Genomic DNA, 21,063 nt, shown 5'->3' with positions numbered 1-21,063 from the left:
ACGTACAACTTCCTTAATGATCTGTGTCATTCTTGTTATTTCCTATTTGTGATTGGTGCTACGAGAGAGTACAACCGATGGTTTTCACGCACCGTTTTTCCTCCTTTTTCAGAAAAGAATTGATTAATCTATTATATAGAAATAACATGTGATTTTATTATACACTACTTTCATGATTGATTATTCTTTGTTTTTTTTTTTGTTTCAATATTCGATCGTTACTTACTATTTCAAATCTTATAATATTATGTTCATTGATAGATCCTGAATCTTCATTTCAATACTTAAATGCGATACCGCAATTAAAAATCAGGCAGCAAATTGGATTGATCATAAATTTTGTGTCTTTCGTGCTATCCATATATACCAAAGTTTACAGACCATTCGTACTCGAACGGCCGGGTCAGTTGGAAAGACCGCTGAGGTCCGCTGAGGGAACGAGAGGCCGCGGGTTCGCGTCCCACATCGTTCTAAATTTTAGTTCCGAATTTAATTCTACGACTAGTTTACTTTACTTATTTTTATAACAGTATGTGCTATGTATTGTACTGCAGAAGAGGGCTATTCGCGCTATTTATAACCTAGGTCCTTAAGCAAAATTAAAAAAAATAAACATCTTGACTATTGTCTCTCAATATATTCGTGATAATGTTATGTATATACATAGGCACATAAGTGAATTTGCTAGAAACGGTCATAACCATAATGTTAACACCAGGAACAAACATAAACTTATAATGCCTACTACTCGGCTAAGTCGAGTTAGTAAGTCTTTTGTTGTATCTGGTTTACAACAACATCCCAGATAATGTTCAAAACAAATGTTTAAGGAATACATTATAGTTATATAAAATAATTAAAGCCTTGTTACAAACTAAGCACTCACGTATTGCTGAAAAGCTAGGATATTTATACAATTCATTAGAAAATAAACAATAAAACTTTGTACAGGTCAAGTCATAATCAGGTTCTTGATTTTCTCTTATTTTCTTTTTTCCTGATGAATTAGAAAAATGTTCGAGGGATTCCATCCACCATTTCATCTAACAGATTGTTATTTTCATTTTATATTATTCTATTTATAATTCATTGATACAACTTGCACGTTTTAAAATTTTTAATCATTAAAAAAATAATTGATTATGAGAATTGAAGGTTAGATTATTATCACACATCAATATGACGTTGTTATTGAATATTAACAAACATGGCTGTATGGGTTCGAACCCTTTGTCTGTCCTTATAATGGACGAAGAAAACAAAAACCGACGTGACGCCATCTTGCCGTAACTGACTTTCGTTGCATTGTCTTCCAGTTACCTCGAGGCCGCGATTCAAGCAGTTTTACTTCAAAAAAGGAAAAAAAAAAACAAAGAAGTGTCCCGCTCGTTAACTATCACATCCATAACAATCAATTCTTTCAAAGATTGATTTAAAAAACCATTGAAAGTTTAGAAACATGACCCTCGAAGCGGAAATTTAGGGTTGTGATTGAATATAGATAATTGCCGCATCAATCATAAACAGACGATATCTGTGGCTAACTTTATGCTTCGTGATCACAAAAGGCCCATTACATCATTGGTAAAGGGCCTCTGATCAAAGTATTAATTATCTACAACATCAAAGAAGTATATATAGAACGTCATTGGTAACATACCGTTATTGTATTTCGGTCTGAAGAGCGCCGTAGCAAGAATTTTTGTGTTTTTCAAGAATCCTGCGCGGCACTGCACTGTAATAGGCAGGGCATATCAATTACCATCAACTGAAAGTTCTGCTCGTCTCGTCTCTTATTTTCATAATAAAAACTATTATAGCGGCACAGAACAATAGTAACTACGAAACTATCAACATCAAAAGTAAAATCGTAACAATGAAAAATTCAAAACAATGTAAATATCACGGCATGTACCTAACGGTAATGAAACTGCAAACTGTACTGACGCAACAGGACGAGTGCGAGGGGGTGAAAGGGGAAAGTTCCAGCGAGGTCCAGAGATAATTTCGCCTTGTATGTTATGATGTGGAATTAGACGTGACTGTCGTTCCAAAATTCGGCGAGTCAACATCTTATGAGAATGCCGCGTGTACAAGCGAAAAACGTGTCGAATTGGTTTAAGTAGAATTTTACATTGCTGATTAAATGCATCGTTTGGTCAGGAGGGCAATGTGGGCCAATCTTCGGTGGACACATACTTAAGGCGTAGTATTACGACGCGTAAAAGTTACATTTTTGTTGTTATTTTATTTAACTCGACGTTTCAAGACCTTTCCAGATTCCTCGTATTCAATGGGACCCCTGTAAATCTAATGTAAAACACAGTTACAATGACACGTGTTTTAATCCTTTAAAAGTGTTTTATTTAAATAAGTTATGTGACCTATTTTTTTAAACATCATTAATTATAAGGCTGCTTCGTTCGATCGCTCTTATAATCATATTTTATATTTTTCTGATATAATATTACCTCGGTGATCATAAAAAAAAATGTGTGGCTTCTTGTTCGTCGAGTCACGATACTGAAGCCATAGTAAACATAGCATTAATTTGGCCTAATTAAGGTAATTTGAGTTTTCCTTTTTAATTGAATGACATATTTTTTACCTTAGATAAAAATTAATTAACTAAAAATCTCACGAAAACATCAAACAATTCCCTCGCTGGGTGAATGTGAATATTTTCTAAGCTAATACAACTGTTTTGGATTGCATATGTAATATAAAATCTCATAATATTAGCTTTTTGTTTTTAATTGATCCTCAGATTATTCTTATATGTATTGTTAGCATGCTTAATAAAATATTAAAAATTTGAGTTTCAAAAAACTAACAATATAATAAAACAATGCATATGCATATGCATATTATGCATATGCACATTCTAAATTATCATATGGAATATTAATATGGGGAAACTGTAGTGAAATAAAAGATATATTTATTCAATAGAAAAAATGTATCAGAATTTTAGAAAATATCCAGCAGATGGATTCATGTAGACCATATTTTATTAAACACAAAATTTTAACTCTTAATTCAATTTACATCCTAGAAGCATGTAAATTTATTAAAAAACATTCGGACTTATACTCAACACTACCAAATAATAAGCGTAATAATAGAAATTTAAACAAATTAAATGTCATTAGTGTCATCAAATGGCAATAAAAATTTATAATCACATCCCAAACGAAATTAAAAATAAAGAGAAGCCTTCTCTATTTAAAAGACATCTTAAAAATTTTTTAGTTTCAAAATGGTTCTACGATTTACCCGATTTTTTTAATTACACTAAGTGTGAGAATTAGTTACAATATAGTATAAGAATGTATAAAATGTATAAGACTTATTTATTTTATGTATAACGTTGCTGTGCCCTTGCAGGGCGTCACATATTGTCTACCCATTAATGTACCAACCATCCTACTGTAAATGTGTGTGTGTGTTGTGTGTTGCAATAAAATATTTTGATTTGATTTGAGAATATCACCAAAACCAACCAAATATGACTTAACAATCTAATCTTGATGATATTAAGGTACCTACACTATAGTTAAATAATTTACATACTTATATCGCAAGGAGACAAGCCAAGCACATTCGAATACGAAATGAAGAAACTACTTAGTTAAGTCAAATACTTATAGAATTTGGAATCTCAAAGTTACAGAAAGCAATCTAAATTCCACTTAACCTATTGCGGTTGTGTTCGCGACATTTCAAGCTTCAAGTTTCTTACTTGACTGTACTTTAATTCATGATGATTGTGTACCGACCTCTCGTTTAAACATCTTAAGTGAACTATTACAGTCGCGAGCTAACTCACAATATGTGATTGACTTTTCATCACTAAATAACTACTTAAATCGATTTTAAGGCATACATTAAAAATAAAATAAAAATAAAAAAGCCTTTTATTTCCAGTAAATTTACATTTCTTGAACTCTATGGATGTATTCGTTTTGTTAAGTTTATTCTATGTGATTTATTTGTTCTTTATGAAGTTGTTGTTTTTTATGAAGATAAGGGACGAGACGAGTAGGACGTTGAGCTCATGGTATTTTATACGACCTGCCCTGCAGCTGCAATGCAGTACCACTCAGGATTCTTGAAAAATACAAAAATTCTGAGCGGTACTACAACTGCGTTCGTCACCTTGAGAGATAAGTTGTCAAGTCTCATTTGCCCAGCAATTTCACTAGATAAGTTGCCTTTCAGACCGAAACACAGTAATGTTTACACATTAATGCTTCACGTTAGAAATTTGGTCAGACGTTGTGGTACCCATAATCTAGCCGGCATCCTGTGTGTCTCTTACTTTATATAATTTTATGTGTATCCTATGTATTATATCATAGTATTTTTAGTTACTTAATTTTTATTTAATCTACCGGAACCCCATAATGGGTGAAGGCCTCCTCCATGCCCTTTTTACTCTGTCTTCAGCTAATTGTCTCCAGTTTGGACCAGCTATTGCTTTAATATCATCTTCCCATCTTGTAATAGGTCTATATCTTGTTCTTTGTAGGCCGTTCCAGATTTTTGATTTTTTGGTCCATCTCGGATCTGTTAACCGCGCAACATGTCCTGCCTACTTCCATTTCAATTTTTGTGCATATTTCAGAGAGTTTGTTGCTTTAGTTTTTTTCTTATTTTAATGTATCGTATTTTATCCAGGTTCCTATCTTTAGCATACTCCTGATAAGGAACCTGGATCGCTTACCTTTTTTCTTGTTTCAGCAGTAAGCTTACACGTTTGGCAACCATAATATGTCAAACATTGTCACAACGGCTTTTTCTGCCGTGAAGGAGTAATGTGTAAGCAATATTGTGTTTCGGTCTAAAGGGCGCCGTAGCTAGTGAAATTACTGGGCAAATGATACTTAATATCTCATGTCTTAAGGTAACGAGCGCAATTGTATTGCTGCTCAGAATTATTGGGTTTTTCAAGAATCCTGAGCGGCACTGTATTGTAATGGGCAGGGCGTATCAATAACCATCATCAGAACGACCTGCTCGTCTCGACCCTTATTGTCATAAAAAACATAGCAAAACATTTAATAAAGTATAATTAAGTACGAATATTACTTATATGAATTTTTTTACCTTGTTCTTAATTGCATGTTACAATTCCGTTTAATAATATGTAATTATATCTATGCTATCGTATACAAACGCAACTAAAATACATTTATACAATAAATGAACCCTGTTGAGGTTGTAATTACTTATCGAGGTTATCATTAGGGAGAGAAACCGTTAGGGCAATAACATAGCGATACTCGTGACACCATAGTATAATTAATTTGGTGAAAGTAATTTCAGAACCTGTGATATAGTGACACAAAATAATTAGTTTCGTGAATCATTATTATATATCGAATAATATTGTTTACGTGTTGAAAACAATGATGTTCTATACATATAGACATATCACGTCGTATAACCACGGACGAGTAAAAAAATAAGGACTCCGTGTCACCTAACATAACAGTGACGCATCAAAACAAGCCAGTTAACGTGTAAATACACAGCCCAACGTACACACTTACACTGATATAAGCCGATCAGCCGCTATTATGACATCAGCCATCGTCTGTGACGGATCAGTTTACGTCGCAATAAATTATTTTAAAATGTGCTGTGTATTGAAAAATTAAGGAAAAATAAAAAATCGGAGTGAAAAGAAATGTGGCTATATAATACTATGACTAATTACGGGACATAATTTGTGTTAGCTGGTATCCCCCGTAAATGCACACACACTCGCATAAAGGTGCTTCACTTGTTAATATCACGGCGCGGAGTCCTTATTTTTTTTACTCGTCCGTTTGTATAATATATAGTAGTTAAAAAAAAACTAAAAAATATGCGTTTAATAGAAAGCTGAACTAAAAAATGGATGAAAATTATATAAATTTACAAAAATCTCATTTGCAATTTGAAAATGGAATAATTTTATCAAATTAATGTATTGTTATCAAATCTATGAACTTTGAACGAAATCTGGCCATTTAAAGTGGGTCAAAATCGCGCGCAAATGAGTCAGGTGAAGCTTATAAAAAGCATGTAAAAACAAAGCCAAAATATAGAAAATGTCATAAAGTACACCATAATAAGCTTCGACTGCTTTATCTATAGATTGCCGCATTTACTCACGTTGTTTGAAATATTTTTGGTTTATAAGCAGCAATGTAAAACATATATTAGGTTAACATTTTTAAAACACGATTTGAACAGTCACAGTTGACTAAGGAGAAAATGCCCTGTCTTTAAGCACACTTTTGCCGTTCCGCCATCATACCAACCTAGCGAAATTGTACGAAACATGCGGTCATTGATAGATTGACAGATGAAGGCTATATAATCTTGTAAAAAACAGAGATAGCCGAAATGCACTACGTTTTAAGCAACTATTCGCATTTAAACTTAGCTGGATTATACTTCGTGGCCAATCGCGATACTGTAATTACTACTATTTATTTGACAGCACGTATCATACTAAAGTTTCATTTTTACTTAAGGAGTTCCGCCTCTTATTACGTAGTATTTACATCCTCTTTGTCATCAGACTGTGAATGATATGTCCTTATATGTATATAAAATTAAAAGCTGCCTTTAGTTGTAGAAAGCCATACGCTTGACAGAACTCCTCCATCAATATTGTGTCATAAAACTCGTGTAAAAATAAGTGCACGATATTCTAAATATGAGTGAGTAATTGAAATGTTAAATATTACCAGCAATAGTTAGTTATAACTAATCTAAATAAATATTGAAATAAATCTAAGATTTCTGTTGTCTTGGTTACCAGAATTTGGCAAACATATTATTACTAATGTTTTCTTAAAGGTTATACTTTTTGGCGCGTGAGGAAAACTATCAGACTAAATTTTAACGACGAGAGGGCACACCGACACTCAAATTCGACGCCCTGACATTATTTGGTCATCTTGACCATTTCTATCATAATTCAGCTAACTGAATACAAAATTTTATGAACGACGCGGGACTCGAACCCGCGACCTCGCGTTCCGTGCAAGCGCTCTCTTCAACTGAGCCAACCGTTCGAGTGTAAGCCATACTAAGCATGGCCTACGGCAGTTCTAGTTCAGACTCGAAAGTGAAAAGGAAAAGAAGGAAGAGAAGAAGAAGTAGTGAAAAGTGGAAAGTGATCCGGTAGAAGAAGAAGAAGATAGAAGAGTACTAGTAGTCGGTGCGGTGTGATCTGCTTAAGGCACCGCCATCGGCAAGAGGCGATTCATCACTTAACACTAGGTGACCCGTACGCTCGTTTGTCCTCCTATTCTTTTTTAATATTAACAAAGGACGAGCTGAGCAAGGAATTCAGCTGCTGGTATTTGATACCGCTCAGGATTCTTGAAAAACTCAAACATTCTGAACGGCACTATAATTGCGCTCGTCACCTGGAGACGTAAGATGTTGTCTTGTTTGCCCAGTAATTTCACTAGCTACGGCGCCCTTCAGACCGAAACATATTAATGTTTACTTTACTTTCACCTGTTGGAGGCTCTTTTGCACCGGACTCCGGCTAGATTATGGGCACCACAACGGCGCCTATTTCTGCTGTGAAGCAGTAATGTGTAAACATTATTGTGTTTCGGTCTGAAGGGCGCCGTAGCTAGTGAAATTACTGGGCAAATGAGACTTGACAACTTAATAAATATGTCTCAAGGTGACGAGCGCTGTTGTAGTGCTGCTGAGAGTTTTTGGGTTTTTCAATAATCCCGAGCGGCATTGTAATGGGCAGGGCGTGTCAATTACCAACAGCTGAACGTCCTGGTCGTGTCACTTCATTCTTTTGATGTATAATTGCATTTTATTGTTAATTTAATCAGTCTGTTCCCTTGCACTTTTGAAATTCACGCTCCATATTTTATTGAACACATTTGAATCGAACCGTTAACAGTTAATAAATTACTGAATCAGTCCCGAAAAAGCGTTTAAATATTCTTTAACCCGTCACAACCTTTTTGAATTTTCACAATATGTTCCGAAGCCGCTCATAAAATTTTCATTAACTGTTTGAAAAAACCGTACTATATTTTAACACAAAATACTTAATATATTCGACAGTTTTAAATTAAAATGTCATTTCGGTAACGAAGTTTAATTTTAAATTACTATCACCAGCTTTAAAATTGTTAGTTACAGCAAGAGTGGAAATTTTATTTACTATTAAGTTATTTTATTATTATATGTTATAACCACCAAAATACGACTTGTAAGGGCTCTCATATTCCCCATATTCCTCTACGCTGCTGAGACATGGACCCTACGAGAAAGTTAGAAGAAAAAGATCAATGCTTTTGAGATGTGGTGCTGGAGAAGAATGCTCGGTATATCGAGGTGGGGAATTCCGAACCAATGAGTCCATTCTTCAGGAGCTCGGCATCAAACAGAGACTGTCAACTACCGTACAAGCTCGCATTCTCACTTTTTTCGGGCATGTATCGCGACGTGGAAGCGACTCCATAGAACGCTTAATAGTGCAGGGTAAAGTCAAGGGCACTAGACCACGAGGCAGGTCCCCGATGAGGTGGACGGACCAAGTGAGGCAAGCTGTCGACGGTACTCTGCATGAATGCACGAGAAGAGCGGCAGTTCGCGACGAGTGGCGTCGCATTGTGAAACAGGCCACTAACCTCGACGTGACGACCACGACCACTCTGACAAGAGTGTAACGCCGAAGAAGAGGAAGATTAAGTTATTATCAATTTTAATATATATATAATATTTAATGTCACGTAATTGTTATTATCAAACGGCATAATCGTCTGAGAAATATTTTTAAACCTAAAATGTAGGTAGCAAAAATATTAGGGGTTAAAGTATGTTAAAGTATAATTGTCGATATGTACTGAAAAATTTAAGTTCGTTTTATTTGTTAATTTAACATATTTATTTATTCAAAATAATTACCATGATTATCTATACATTGCTGACATATAATAGGAAGGTCATTTATGCCTATGCGATAGAACAGTGATCTAGATTCGACAAACTGTGTGAAAGCATTTTGTAGTGCATCCTGAGAAGAAAACTTTTTATCAAATAGAAAATTGTCCAAATCACGGAAAAAAATGGTAGTCCGTTTGAGCAACGTCTGGCGAAGAGAGATGGTGGCGAATGGTTTCTAATTGCAGTTCCTGTAGAGTTACATCGGTTTCTTGTGTTGTATGAGGTATTGCGTTATCATGAAGCAATAATGGCGAAGATCGATTCATGAGTTTCTGCTAGTTTTGCTGTCATTGTTGTTCAGCAAAGTAGACATCTGCTGTTATTGCTTGACTAAATCGGAGAAAGCTATAGTGAATAATACCATGCTGAGACCACCAAACAGTTACCATTACCTTTTTATTGGTAAGCTTTGCTTTAGGACGCTGTTGCGGCGTGCCGGCTATATTATGGGTACCAAAACGGCGCTTTTTTTGCCGTGAAGCAGTAATGTGTAAACATTACTGTGTTTCGGCCTGAAGGGCGCCGTAGCTAGTGTCATTAACTTAACATCTTCACCATGTCACGAGTGCAATTGTCGTGCCGCTAGAATTATTTGGTTTTTCAAGTATCCTGAGAGGTATTGTAGCGCGTATCAATAACCATCAGCTGAAAGCCTTGCTCGCCTCGTACCTTATTGTCAATGCATAAAAAGCTAACAATTTAATTATCTGCATGATAACCCAAGTAGTCTTACAAAATGAGCTTCGAGACTCATTCACGTTAGCATACAAAGAAAAGTTGACATACCTACAATGTTATAGCACAATAAAAACAAAAATCCTCATGGCTTCAGTTGGCTTTCTTCCAAATGTAGTTTTCTAGCTCCGACCTATTTCTAGTGCTTTATTCGATCACGCTCTGTCGTACCACGACAATCGTGCCACTTTGGTAACATCAAATCGAACATAACGATCCAAAACAGTAGGCCGGCTCGTTTCAATAATCGAACTATTTAGTTTAATGGAACCGATAGAATATTCTGAATAAAACAAGACTTTTCATAGCAAGGGGGCGGAGAAAAGTCCTTAACTGAGTTACTACTCAGCCAAGAACAATTTTGTATAACTTCTTGCGATGTTCTAAGAAAATCTTTTTATACCTTTCAAAACTTTGTAAAACTCTTCCTTCGTTGATGTTTGTAAAGACGCGGATAAAGATTGGATGAGACAAGAAAACGGGAAAAATTGCATGGATTCTGTTTGAAAATAAACTTGCATTAAATAATTTTCGTAATTATAGTAGCTGTAGTAATTTATCGCTATCCGGGTTTCATATAATAATTAATGTCACGTAATATATAACAGAGAGCATCGCGTTTCGGTAAGACGAGATATTGGGGAGGTTCGAGCATAAACAAGCAGTCGTTTGATATTAAGGCACGCTTAATTAAGAAATAAGGTATTACTTTTATAAATAAACCTTTTAAGGTAATATTTATTTTAAATAAAACACTTTTAAAGGATTAAACGCGTGTAAATGTAACTGTGTTTATACATTAGATTTTTGCGTAAAACTTACATTTTTATTTTTAATTTATTTAACCCGACGTTACAAAACGACCTAAAAACACAGATACAATTACACGCGTTTTAACTTTTAAAAGTGTTTTATTTAAATGTGTAACACTCGCGATAATATTAATTATTTTATGAATTCAAATAAAGTAAACATTATCTTAATTTGTTTATCTGTTTCTTTATTTAATACAAAATAAACTACTTTTAGTAGTTATTGTGTTTGTTACCTACGCATTTAAATAAAAAACTTTTTAAGGGATTGAAAAATCTTTTAAACAAAGCATCAGTGGTGCAATGGGTAGAACCGATGACTCCCTAGATAATTTATATGTCTAGATAGAGTGTCTTTCTGTTAGGCAACGCATGACAATAGGCCAGGATTAGTGCTTTGGCTTTAGGTTTTTGTGACAGCTATGTCTTACACTGGCAATGCGATAGTTACATACATACATACACACACTCACGCCTTGTTCCCGTCGGGGTAGGCAGAGACAATAGAATGCCATTTGCTTCTATCTCCCGCGACCGACTTGCCCACACACACTTGCCTTATATATTTGATGCGTCATTCTTTCTTCACTCATTCGCGTGCAACGTCCATCCACGTGTCCAAACCATTTCAGCATTCCTTTTTCAGTCCTTGTCACAACATCCTCTTTCAAACCACAGCGCGCTCGTATTACCGCATTCGGAATTCTATCAGTCAGTCTTACCCCACACATACTACGCAGTGATCGCATCTCAACTGCGTTAATTCTGCTTTTATGCTTCTTCTGCCATACCCAACCCTCACTTCCACACATTAACGTGGCGACAAGCACTCCATTATGTACAACCATTCGCGCTTCTATTGGCCCAGTCTGACCGTTTATAAAGGCATGCAGCGCTCCATTCACACAGTTTCCCGCAGTCACTCTCTTTTCAATATCACCTTCATATATTCCGTCTCTTGTAAACATGCTACCCAAATATACGAATTCTGTAACTTGTTCTACCCTTTCATCTTTAATCGTGATAGTACACTCAGTCAACCTTTCATCCTTCTCAAATACCATCACTTTCGTCTTTCTTGCATTTTCTTTCAAACCTCTCTCTTTTTGGAGCTCCCGTTCAAGCAGTCCATCATTTGTTGCAACTCATTTACCGATGATGAAAAAATGACTTGATCATCGGCGTACAAGAGGCACTTAATACACAACCCATTCCATATTGATTCCACATTGCATTTCTCTCACATCATTCATGCATCTATCCATGAATAGGTTGAATAACCAACAATGCTTTAGTTACTTTGTTTCAATATACGTTGCTGTGTTAATAATGTGTGTTTTCAATTGTTGAATTCATATGACGTACGTTACGGTAATGCACTTATGATTCCTCTTGTGTTACAAGACAGTATGGGCCGTATTATTTATCGCGTGCGTGAGGAAGTCGGTGAAGCGAACCCATAAGATTTTCTCCTACCAAAAAGCCCAACGCGGCTAAAGAAGTATTCACTTCAAAAATAAAAAAAAATAACAAAAAACAATCGACTTCAAAAAAGTATTCCAAAACAATAGATAAATGTATAAAAATAATTGCGTATTTTATACAATCTAATTAATTCATCTAATTCTAGTTACGATTATTGTTAGCCGAATAGGGAACAATATGATCCTGTTACAAAAATGTTTGTTTTGTCAACAAGCGGTTTATTCAATTATCTCATATCAGTATTTATTTACACAAATACGACGAAGTAACGCCATGACAATAAAACCACACAGTGTACCGCTTTTTTGACAAATATCGCCAAAGTTAAAAATACATTTTAGATAATAATTGTATAGATCTTAGGATCGAATAAAGACACTTTAAAAATGGGTGTAAAACCATATTATAAGTTACAATGATTAAAAGTAGAATATCACAGTTCTTTGTTACACTTTACTCTCATAACACCAGCACTTTTAGTATTATAACTAAATTTCACCATGTTTTATTTCAGAAAATTAATCAGATTAATTTATTTCCACGTTTTTAACCGTTGCCAAAAAGTACTATATTTATATATCTACATTCAATACGCGTCACTCTATTCTGCGTTCTTACCCTTTTTTAAGATTTACAAGGATCTTAGAGTTGACACTAAGCCTTTAAAAGACAGTGATATATAAAATCTCCATATATTATTTAAAAAAATACGTCGTCGTCCACGTGGATGCAAAAAATATTTACTATATTTTTTGATACATCTAGCGTGATATTATGTATCCTACATTATGTTGTACTGACCTATTAATTACCGTTAATATTGCAAATTTAAATGAAATCTATTCAGTCGTTCGGCTGCCGCCGGACCACACCATAATATCGCGTACTCGGTTGGTCATCGTCGTAACTATTAAAAATGTTTGGCAAATGATGTGAGAAGCAAAGTTTATCTTGTTTAAATTTGTATTTACTTGTCACTAATATTACTTCTTACTCATATGTGACTTTACACATTATAGGTGTTATTCTGATGTGTAAGCTATATTATTGTAAAGTTTCATCAAAACCCATTCTAATAGTTCTTGCTTGAAAGAGTAACAAACATATAATATTAGTAAGATTATATTAGATTGATTAGATTAAATTTTTTACGATCAAATACAACGATGCAGTACATAAAAGAAATATGTTTTCCAAACGTTTAATAATCTCTGTTTCAATCACTTTACTCAATGCTCCAATAAGTCTAGTTTTATCTCGATTGAAAGTTATGATTGTGTTTGCGGCCAAAATAATACAATTGTTTTAGTACTGTTATATTTTCCACACGAGCGTGGAGTTCTTTTAAGGCACGATATCTGAAATTAAAACTTGAAATATGGATAGACATTTCCGTTTAGATCGTGCGATTTTATTCTGTGAGAGGAAACTGCGAAATTGAAATAAAGTCTTTGAAATTTTTCAGAATTCTAAAGTGCTTTTGTTTGCTGTTTAGCTTTCAGTGAAAAATATTTGCGAGAAACACTCCATCAATTTTAAGTTTGACAGGGTGGTACTGCGGTTGGAAAGCTTGGCTTCTGCGCATTAACGAGAGGAAATTGAAACGCGCTATAATAGTTTAGAAATAGAACCCTTATAGTAAGACATTTCGGTCGGACTATCATTCATCCCAGCGGATACTACTAAAAGAGTGCCGCTTGAGCCTCGTCACTCCCCAATAGAAGATCGCCTTCGATGAAGGCTTTTAGAGGCTTTTACTTGTCCAAAGTCAACCTCTGGAGTTGGCGTTGATATGCATGTGCATTCACCACCTCCCTCCCGTCGTTATCCTAGAGGGTAGCCCTATCCTTTGTCTGGGCGAAAAAATAAAACCGGACTAACCAGATCATATTAGATCATAAGCGATTTACTGTTAAGCGACCTTCCCACAGTGACATACAGCTGGTCCGAGGTTCGAGTCTCCTTCAAATACGCCCCGTGACAGCATAGAGGTGGTTTTTAGTCGATAGAGGGTGTCTGAGTCCGACATATGGGCCCCATAAGTTTTGAGCACATGACATAAAAAAAAGAACATACCGACGAATTGAGAACCTCCTCCTTTTTTGAAGTCGGTTAAGAAGTTACCTTGTAAATATTTAAACTAAATTTATAATTTTTTTCTTTTATGCATAATATTTTTTAATTATTATTAACAGATTAATAATATTCATAATCATCATCATCATCATCAGCCGTAAGACGTCTACTGCTGGACAAAGGTCTCCCCTAAAGATTTCTATAACAATCGGTCCTGCGCTGCCCTCATCCAACGTATTTCGGCGATCTTGACCAGATCGTCGGTCCATCTTATGGGGGGCCTACCAACACTGCGTCTTCCAGTACGTGGTCACCATTTGAGGACTTTAATGCCACAACGGCCATCTGTCTCCTACTGTTCTCCTACGGACCTCTCGTCATTTCTGATTCGATCTGACAGAGAAACTCCATCCAAACATAGCCCTCTCCATTGCACTCTAAGCGACCTTTCTCATTAGGCCCATAGTTAGCGACCACGTCTGCGTACCGTAAGTCATCACTATATGCATAATAGCATTGTTCATTTAATTTTAGTAAAGCTAATCTGTTCAATTAATGTAGGTACTTAGCTATACGAATGAAGAACAACATTAAAACACGCCATGAACACATCTCATTAAGAACCGCTGTGTACGTTATTATATTGTATTTTGTGATGGTTTTGCATATCTGGAGCAGCTACGAGATCAGTATGCAAACGACGACTTAATTTAGATATAAGCCGTATCCAAGAGTACTGTCACCGACATTGTGTACGAGCTTTTATATAAAATATGCTTCCTTTATGCAGACGTAATAAAGCGATCATTCGACAAGAATTGCGGACCCTCGTATTACTTTGGGTTGATTATTTTTTTAATTTTATTTATCTACACCCATGCTTTAAATCCTCTATTAAATACATTTTAAAACAGCTTATTGCCAATATTAAAACTCCCAATGTCAAACTCGTTTGGATAATGTAATGGTTACAAGGCCTGGCATTTTTAACGTTAGCAGTAAGCTAACTGTTTCAGAATCCTTTATAAAGGATTCATATTATGGTTGCAGATAAAGTATTGTATGCAACTGTTGATAATTAAATATTAAAACACTCATGTGATACTTTGATGAACTCACATTCGTTATTACACAACAGTTGCATAAATAACAATTTTTAAAACAAAATTTGAACAAAGAAACCCGATTTGGTAACAAACACTGAAGATCAAAACGATATCAACTAAGGGTGATTTGCAGTTTCACTAAGCTGGTATTATATATTCTCACTGCTACTATTTTATATCTTCAAAATATTTGTACAATCGCAGGATTAAAAAAAAATTTAGTTAATTTAATATACAAGTTAAAAACAAAATAAACCTATTTGTTAAAGAAGAGAAAAATCTTTTCTTATTTTTTTTTATGGAATAGGAGGACAAACGAGCGTACGGGTCACCTGTGGTTAAGTGATCACCGCCGCCCACAAGCTCTTGCAAAACCAGAGGAATCACAGGAGCGTTGCCGGCCTTTAAGGAAGGTGTACGCGCTTAAACTTAAAATATTAATATAAATATTGTGTTTTTATAGAAGGAGCATTAAGTATGATAAGGGATAAAATATATTATTTTCGCCACATTGGCGTACAACAAACATCTAGTAATCATAAGTCATAATCACGCTCAAAAATTGCCTGGAGCAAAACTCTGCCTACTCGTCTATTATGTCGAGTTTTCGTTCAGTTGTGTTTCGACCGCGCTTTGAATACAACGCCACGCAATAACAAAGTATTCAATGATAAACTGTCCAAATAACAGCATAATATGCAAACTTATATTGGATGGAATGTAGTATTTCATACTTTGACGTTTTTAATCATTTTGCTAAAATAGTATATCAATTGCTAAAACAAAATGTTCTTGCCTCGTGTTCGTATCCGAGCTTCTAATGCACGTATACAAAGGAATTTGAACATTACAGCTACGATATAGGGTGTTAATGTAAATGAATACTTAAATATTATCCGTATAAGTTAATGTATAGGTACGTATATACAACGGTGCTCTGTCATTCTTTTACGACTGATTAAGGCGAAGGGTAAACAGAAAACATGCAAACAATGTGTTTTTAGATAAGTTTTGTGGTGAAAATATAGGATTTGGAACTATAAACACTACTTTATCCTGTTACACATACCCTTAAGTCTTACTTGTAGGTTGCTAATGCTTATTGTTGGTTAAAGTTAGCACTCCAGAGCTATTATGAACTACCAGTTTTCTTTGCACTTAAACAAGTTTTTGTCGGCATCATGCATTTGTTTAGTATACTACTATCATAATAGTTGTTCTTATAGATTTTACTTTTTTATGTAGGTACATTTATTCAGATTAGTAATCAATAATGAGGATTGTAAGTAATTCAGCAGTTTGCGCCTGTTAAAATGTTGCATTTTCGACCCAAGAATATTGAAAATATTGGCTTTGTTACATAGGAGCCGTGAACTCATATCTCTCAAGGTCGCCGGTATTTAGTGTCGCCCTAATAGGTGATTGGGAATCTATTTCCTTATCGTACGTCAATACTTCGACATTTGATATTAGTTATAACTCACCGATCTGTCGCCAAGGTTTTTGACACGACAATGCAAATAAGCCGGTTGACCAACAGCGGCCGTGTACTCCCGTTTGCTACTGTTATCAAAATGTGGTTGTATCGCTATCTCCGTCTCAGCAGTTCCATTGCCCACAGCAAATATGCTATCAGGATCTGTGGTGTCTATCCCTCCGGCAGACAGACCTGCAAAAAATAGGTTCCTTGTACCAAAATATTTAAAAAAAATGAATACCTCTTGCAGTATAGTTGTTTTTTTATTTCATCAATAATTTTTATGTGAGATTTATTTACCAGATAAAAGGCTCCACTCAAATGTTATTTATTTATGTAGGTCAAAAAATATTATAAAATTATAAAAAAATATTTACAGCTACACCATTTTATAAATATTTTATATCTATGCAAAGTTTTGTAACAAATACTAAAATTTTTTAGCTAAACATTGTAAGTAATTCATAAAACAAAAAAACCTTAAGAGCTATCGAGACCTTTTCCGAAATGGTGGTAAATGTTAAAATATTTAATCAAAGTTATATATTTTAACATTTACCACTACTTCGTTAGTGTCATTCTTTGATAACTTTTGATTTGATTTGGATAAATAATTCAGAAGTAATACAATTTTCACAAAATAGGAAAAAACAACTTGTTTATCTAACCCACGCGAGTAAAATATTACAACCCACGCGAATAAAATATTATAAAGTTGTAAAAAATAACGCTTTTCTAATTTTTATACAAGGTACGTTTATTTAAAAGTAACTCAACTTCACAGGCAAAAAATATCGACGGGGAGTTTTGAACTATATTTTAGATACCTAAATATATATATGTATATAATATATAAAAGATACATATATAGGTAAAAATTGTAATTACATATGTTTTAAGTGACTAATGCTGTGTCGAGAACAGTGCTTTATAGGAAATTTGTCGCTATGTCTGTATTTATGTCCGGTTAAACGCAAAAGCTAATATTAATAGATTTAATTCTTATTTTCCATCAGTAACGAGAGGTTGGAACAATCTATAGGCAATATGTTATGAATCTAGATGCAGTCATAGTAATTTTTATTATATGCGTTCACGCGGACGACGTAGGCGGCGGCTAGTATGATTATAATTTAACTTTGTATAATAATTTACTAGTAGTTTTAATTAATTTTTGTAGAAAAATATAAATCATAACCTCATACTTTTGGCTTATTAATTAGTCCGCTGGATTGAGCAAAGCTTCGCCAGCATCACCTGTTTTTTTACCTTTTCATCTGTAGCTTTTTTTAATACCTTCAATTCAACATTCCAATCAAGGGAAAGTAAAAGTATTAAATGTATTGTTAGTAAAATTTAATTAACTACTAACAACAAATCTAGCTTTATTGTTCTTTATTCAATAATGTTCGTCTATTCTTCCAATTGCAATTATTATTTATTAGAATAGCGCACAAAAGTTTCTGGAATCAATAAAATTAATATTAATACCTTTTTGCTCATTTTCCTCAATAAATAATTGATTGTTGCTGTTTATTGCTATAGATCGAAATCATTTGAAGTTTATCTTCCTTCAACCATTCTTTATAATTGTCTTGTGTTTGATGGGTTAGAAGAATTCAAATCTTAAACAATTTGTTATTATTAAAGTGATAACCCTCACTTTTGGGATTAATTACACAAATAAAAATTTTTGAGTGCCACAATCTGAGAGTTGAACAAAATACGATTTATAAACGATACGTCACTCGAACGGTTGGCACAGTGAACGAGCACTTGCACGGAACGCCAGATGTCGCGGTTTCGAGTCCCGCATCGTTCATAAATGTTGGTTATAATATTTATTTTAGTAATTAATCCCTGAAGTGAGGGTTATCACTTAAAATATTACAACTTGTTTAGATTTGCAAGAGTGACATCTCAAGTCAATTTCATAATATGCAAATGTTATTTAAGGAGCTTGTCATCTGTAAAGTAGATCCTGTATATGAAGCCATAACCTGAGAGTTGAGCAAGACATATAAAAGATTTATCAATGATACATCACTCGACCGGTTGGCTGGATGGAAGAGCACTCACACGGAACGAGAGAGGTCGCGGGTTCGAGTCCCGCATCGTTAATAAATTTTATTTGTGTAACTAAAATCTTTGTTGCTTATCTTAACTAACTCAAAAAGTTTATTAATATTAGTAAAACTTCCTATTTATAAGAATATACTCGTAATTTGAGTTTTCAGTGAAAGATTTATTAGAAATAGTGTTTAGGAATGATAGCTCACAAATTTGAACCTTATATTTGTTTCATCTACATACTCCAGATCTCAGATTCATTAAATTTTAATGACTTGCTAGAATAATTAAACACCTGAGACTTCCGTGTTGGATGATGGTCCCAAGATTTACCTTGGCATGTCCACTCTAGACAACTTGATGTTGATAAGTATCGATCCCTAGTCTATTGTTATATGAAATTACTTCGAAACATAGCCGTTTCTTCTAATGGTATCTACAATCATGTTGATTGTAAGATTTATGTAAGTATCTTAACTATCACAATTTAAATAGCATTTTCATTTTATTTTGGTTCTTGTAGAATAGATATAATTTTTTAGCTGACCTGAACAGATTCTACTAAATGTTCAAATATTTAATTAAATTAAAGGAAGGAGCCTTAAAAGTAGGCTAGCAAACTGATAAGGATATAAAGGAACTCGAGGATTTACTCTGAAGTTGTAATTTGCGTAATTTCATAAGAATGCCATCAAAAACATAACTTGTAAAAAAACTACGTCTCGCAACTCAGTTCTTCTACCGTAAAAAGTTGTAAGATCCATGTAATATCAAGTCGGTCAATTCATTCAGTCCCTAGTTAATGGTTCTTAACAATATTAAAAATATTTTATGTTTTTAATACATAGATTAACTTGGCCATGGCATGAAAATGCAATGATATTTTTTTTATTATAAACACAATGAATCTCACAAGCGATAAATATTGCATTAAATTACATTATGATATTGTGATCTCATATATTATGATATATGAAATTAAAAATGTATTTAAGCAGTTGGTGTATCTAGAAAGCTGGTCAGTAATTGGAAAATATTTTACTTTTTCCTTCATTTATACACTTAACATAAATTCTTTTCTGAATTTGAAGCTTCTATGTCTGATAGAAGTTAACCTTACAGTTTTGATGGTTGGTCAGGCACTCGTCAGTGAATGGCAAAATTAAGAAACTTTGACTAGTTATAATTCATAAACTACTGGTTCAAATTGAATGAAATTTGAAATATACCGAGTTTATACAATGTTTTATACATTATTATACAATTAAATAAAACCACAGCGAAGTTATAGAGGGTCGATAATGGCCTGAACTGCTTCGAGAAAAGTACGGCTGTGTCGGTTGTGTTTTAGCAAACGCATGATAACTACAAAATAGATCATTTATACTTATAGATAGACTGTGACAGCTGTGAAAACGCCAATAAAAATTGAGCTTAGAACTTACCTCTACTTCGAGCAATTCACGCACACTAACACAAAGTGTCATACAAATCGCGAGTGTAAGACGTAGCTTGTCACGCACACTAAACTAATATTCCTGGCCCGTTTTTATCGGTTGTTTCACAGCAAGAGACTCTATCTAGACGTTTAAATTGTCTAAGTACAAAGTTATAAAAATAATATTCAACTATCAAAACAAAATGTACAATTATCTTGCAAGCACTGTGTTTCAGTTTGCATGGTAACTTATATTATTTGGCTACTGTCACATACCACTAAGTGAAGACTCTTATTATATTACCATTCTATTTACTAACCATCTCTGGACATCTTTTATGATTCCTTTATATGTAACATTTTCTTTGTGTCACGCGAAAGTTACAATAATATCATAAAATACTTATTAGAGGCCAGTCCACCTGAAAACATTAGCCTGCAAAGGTCAAGAAAGGTCAGGTTAAATAAATAATTATAGAAATGTAACCTTTATGCAAACAACTAATGCAAAAATACAACTGCAATTACCTACACGAGTTATAATCTTTTAAACAGTATTTTATTTAACTAAATCCTTAACATGTTGCAAAATATTTAAAATTATATGAATTATTTTACCTGTTGATACAAATCAGGCAATGTATTATAAGAATATTTGTTTTATATTCTTTATTCTAGTTTTATATTCTTCATAATATTAAGTTATTCTAGTAACTATTTGGATTCTGGAGTTTTCAGTTTATTAGTCTTGTGTATATTATCAGTTTTTTTATGACAGTAAAAAACGAGACGAGTAGGACGTTCAGCTGGTGGTAATTGATACACCCTGCCCATTGCAATGCAGTGCCGCTCAGGATTCGCGAAATACCCAAAAATTCT

At 34.0% G+C, this 21,063-nt stretch overlaps 1 protein-coding gene across 1 annotated transcript in view; it reads right to left on the bottom strand.

The window, feature by feature from the left end:
* Window positions 1-21,063, bottom strand: part of LOC126980157 (lachesin-like) — a 125,926-nt gene that overhangs the window by 28,650 nt on the left and 76,213 nt on the right. Inside the window, exon 3 of the mRNA XM_050829747.1 lies at window positions 16,684-16,868. Coding sequence (XP_050685704.1) covers window positions 16,684-16,868 — 185 coding nt within the window. The remainder of the gene's footprint in view (window positions 1-16,683; window positions 16,869-21,063) is intronic.

The sequence above is a fragment of the Leptidea sinapis genome, chromosome 5 (assembly GCF_905404315.1).
Source record: "Leptidea sinapis chromosome 5, ilLepSina1.1, whole genome shotgun sequence".
Classification (NCBI taxonomy): Eukaryota; Metazoa; Arthropoda; class Insecta; order Lepidoptera; family Pieridae; genus Leptidea; species Leptidea sinapis.
Note: the sequence above shows the minus strand (reverse complement) of the source record. Positions and strands in the feature narration are given on the sequence as shown.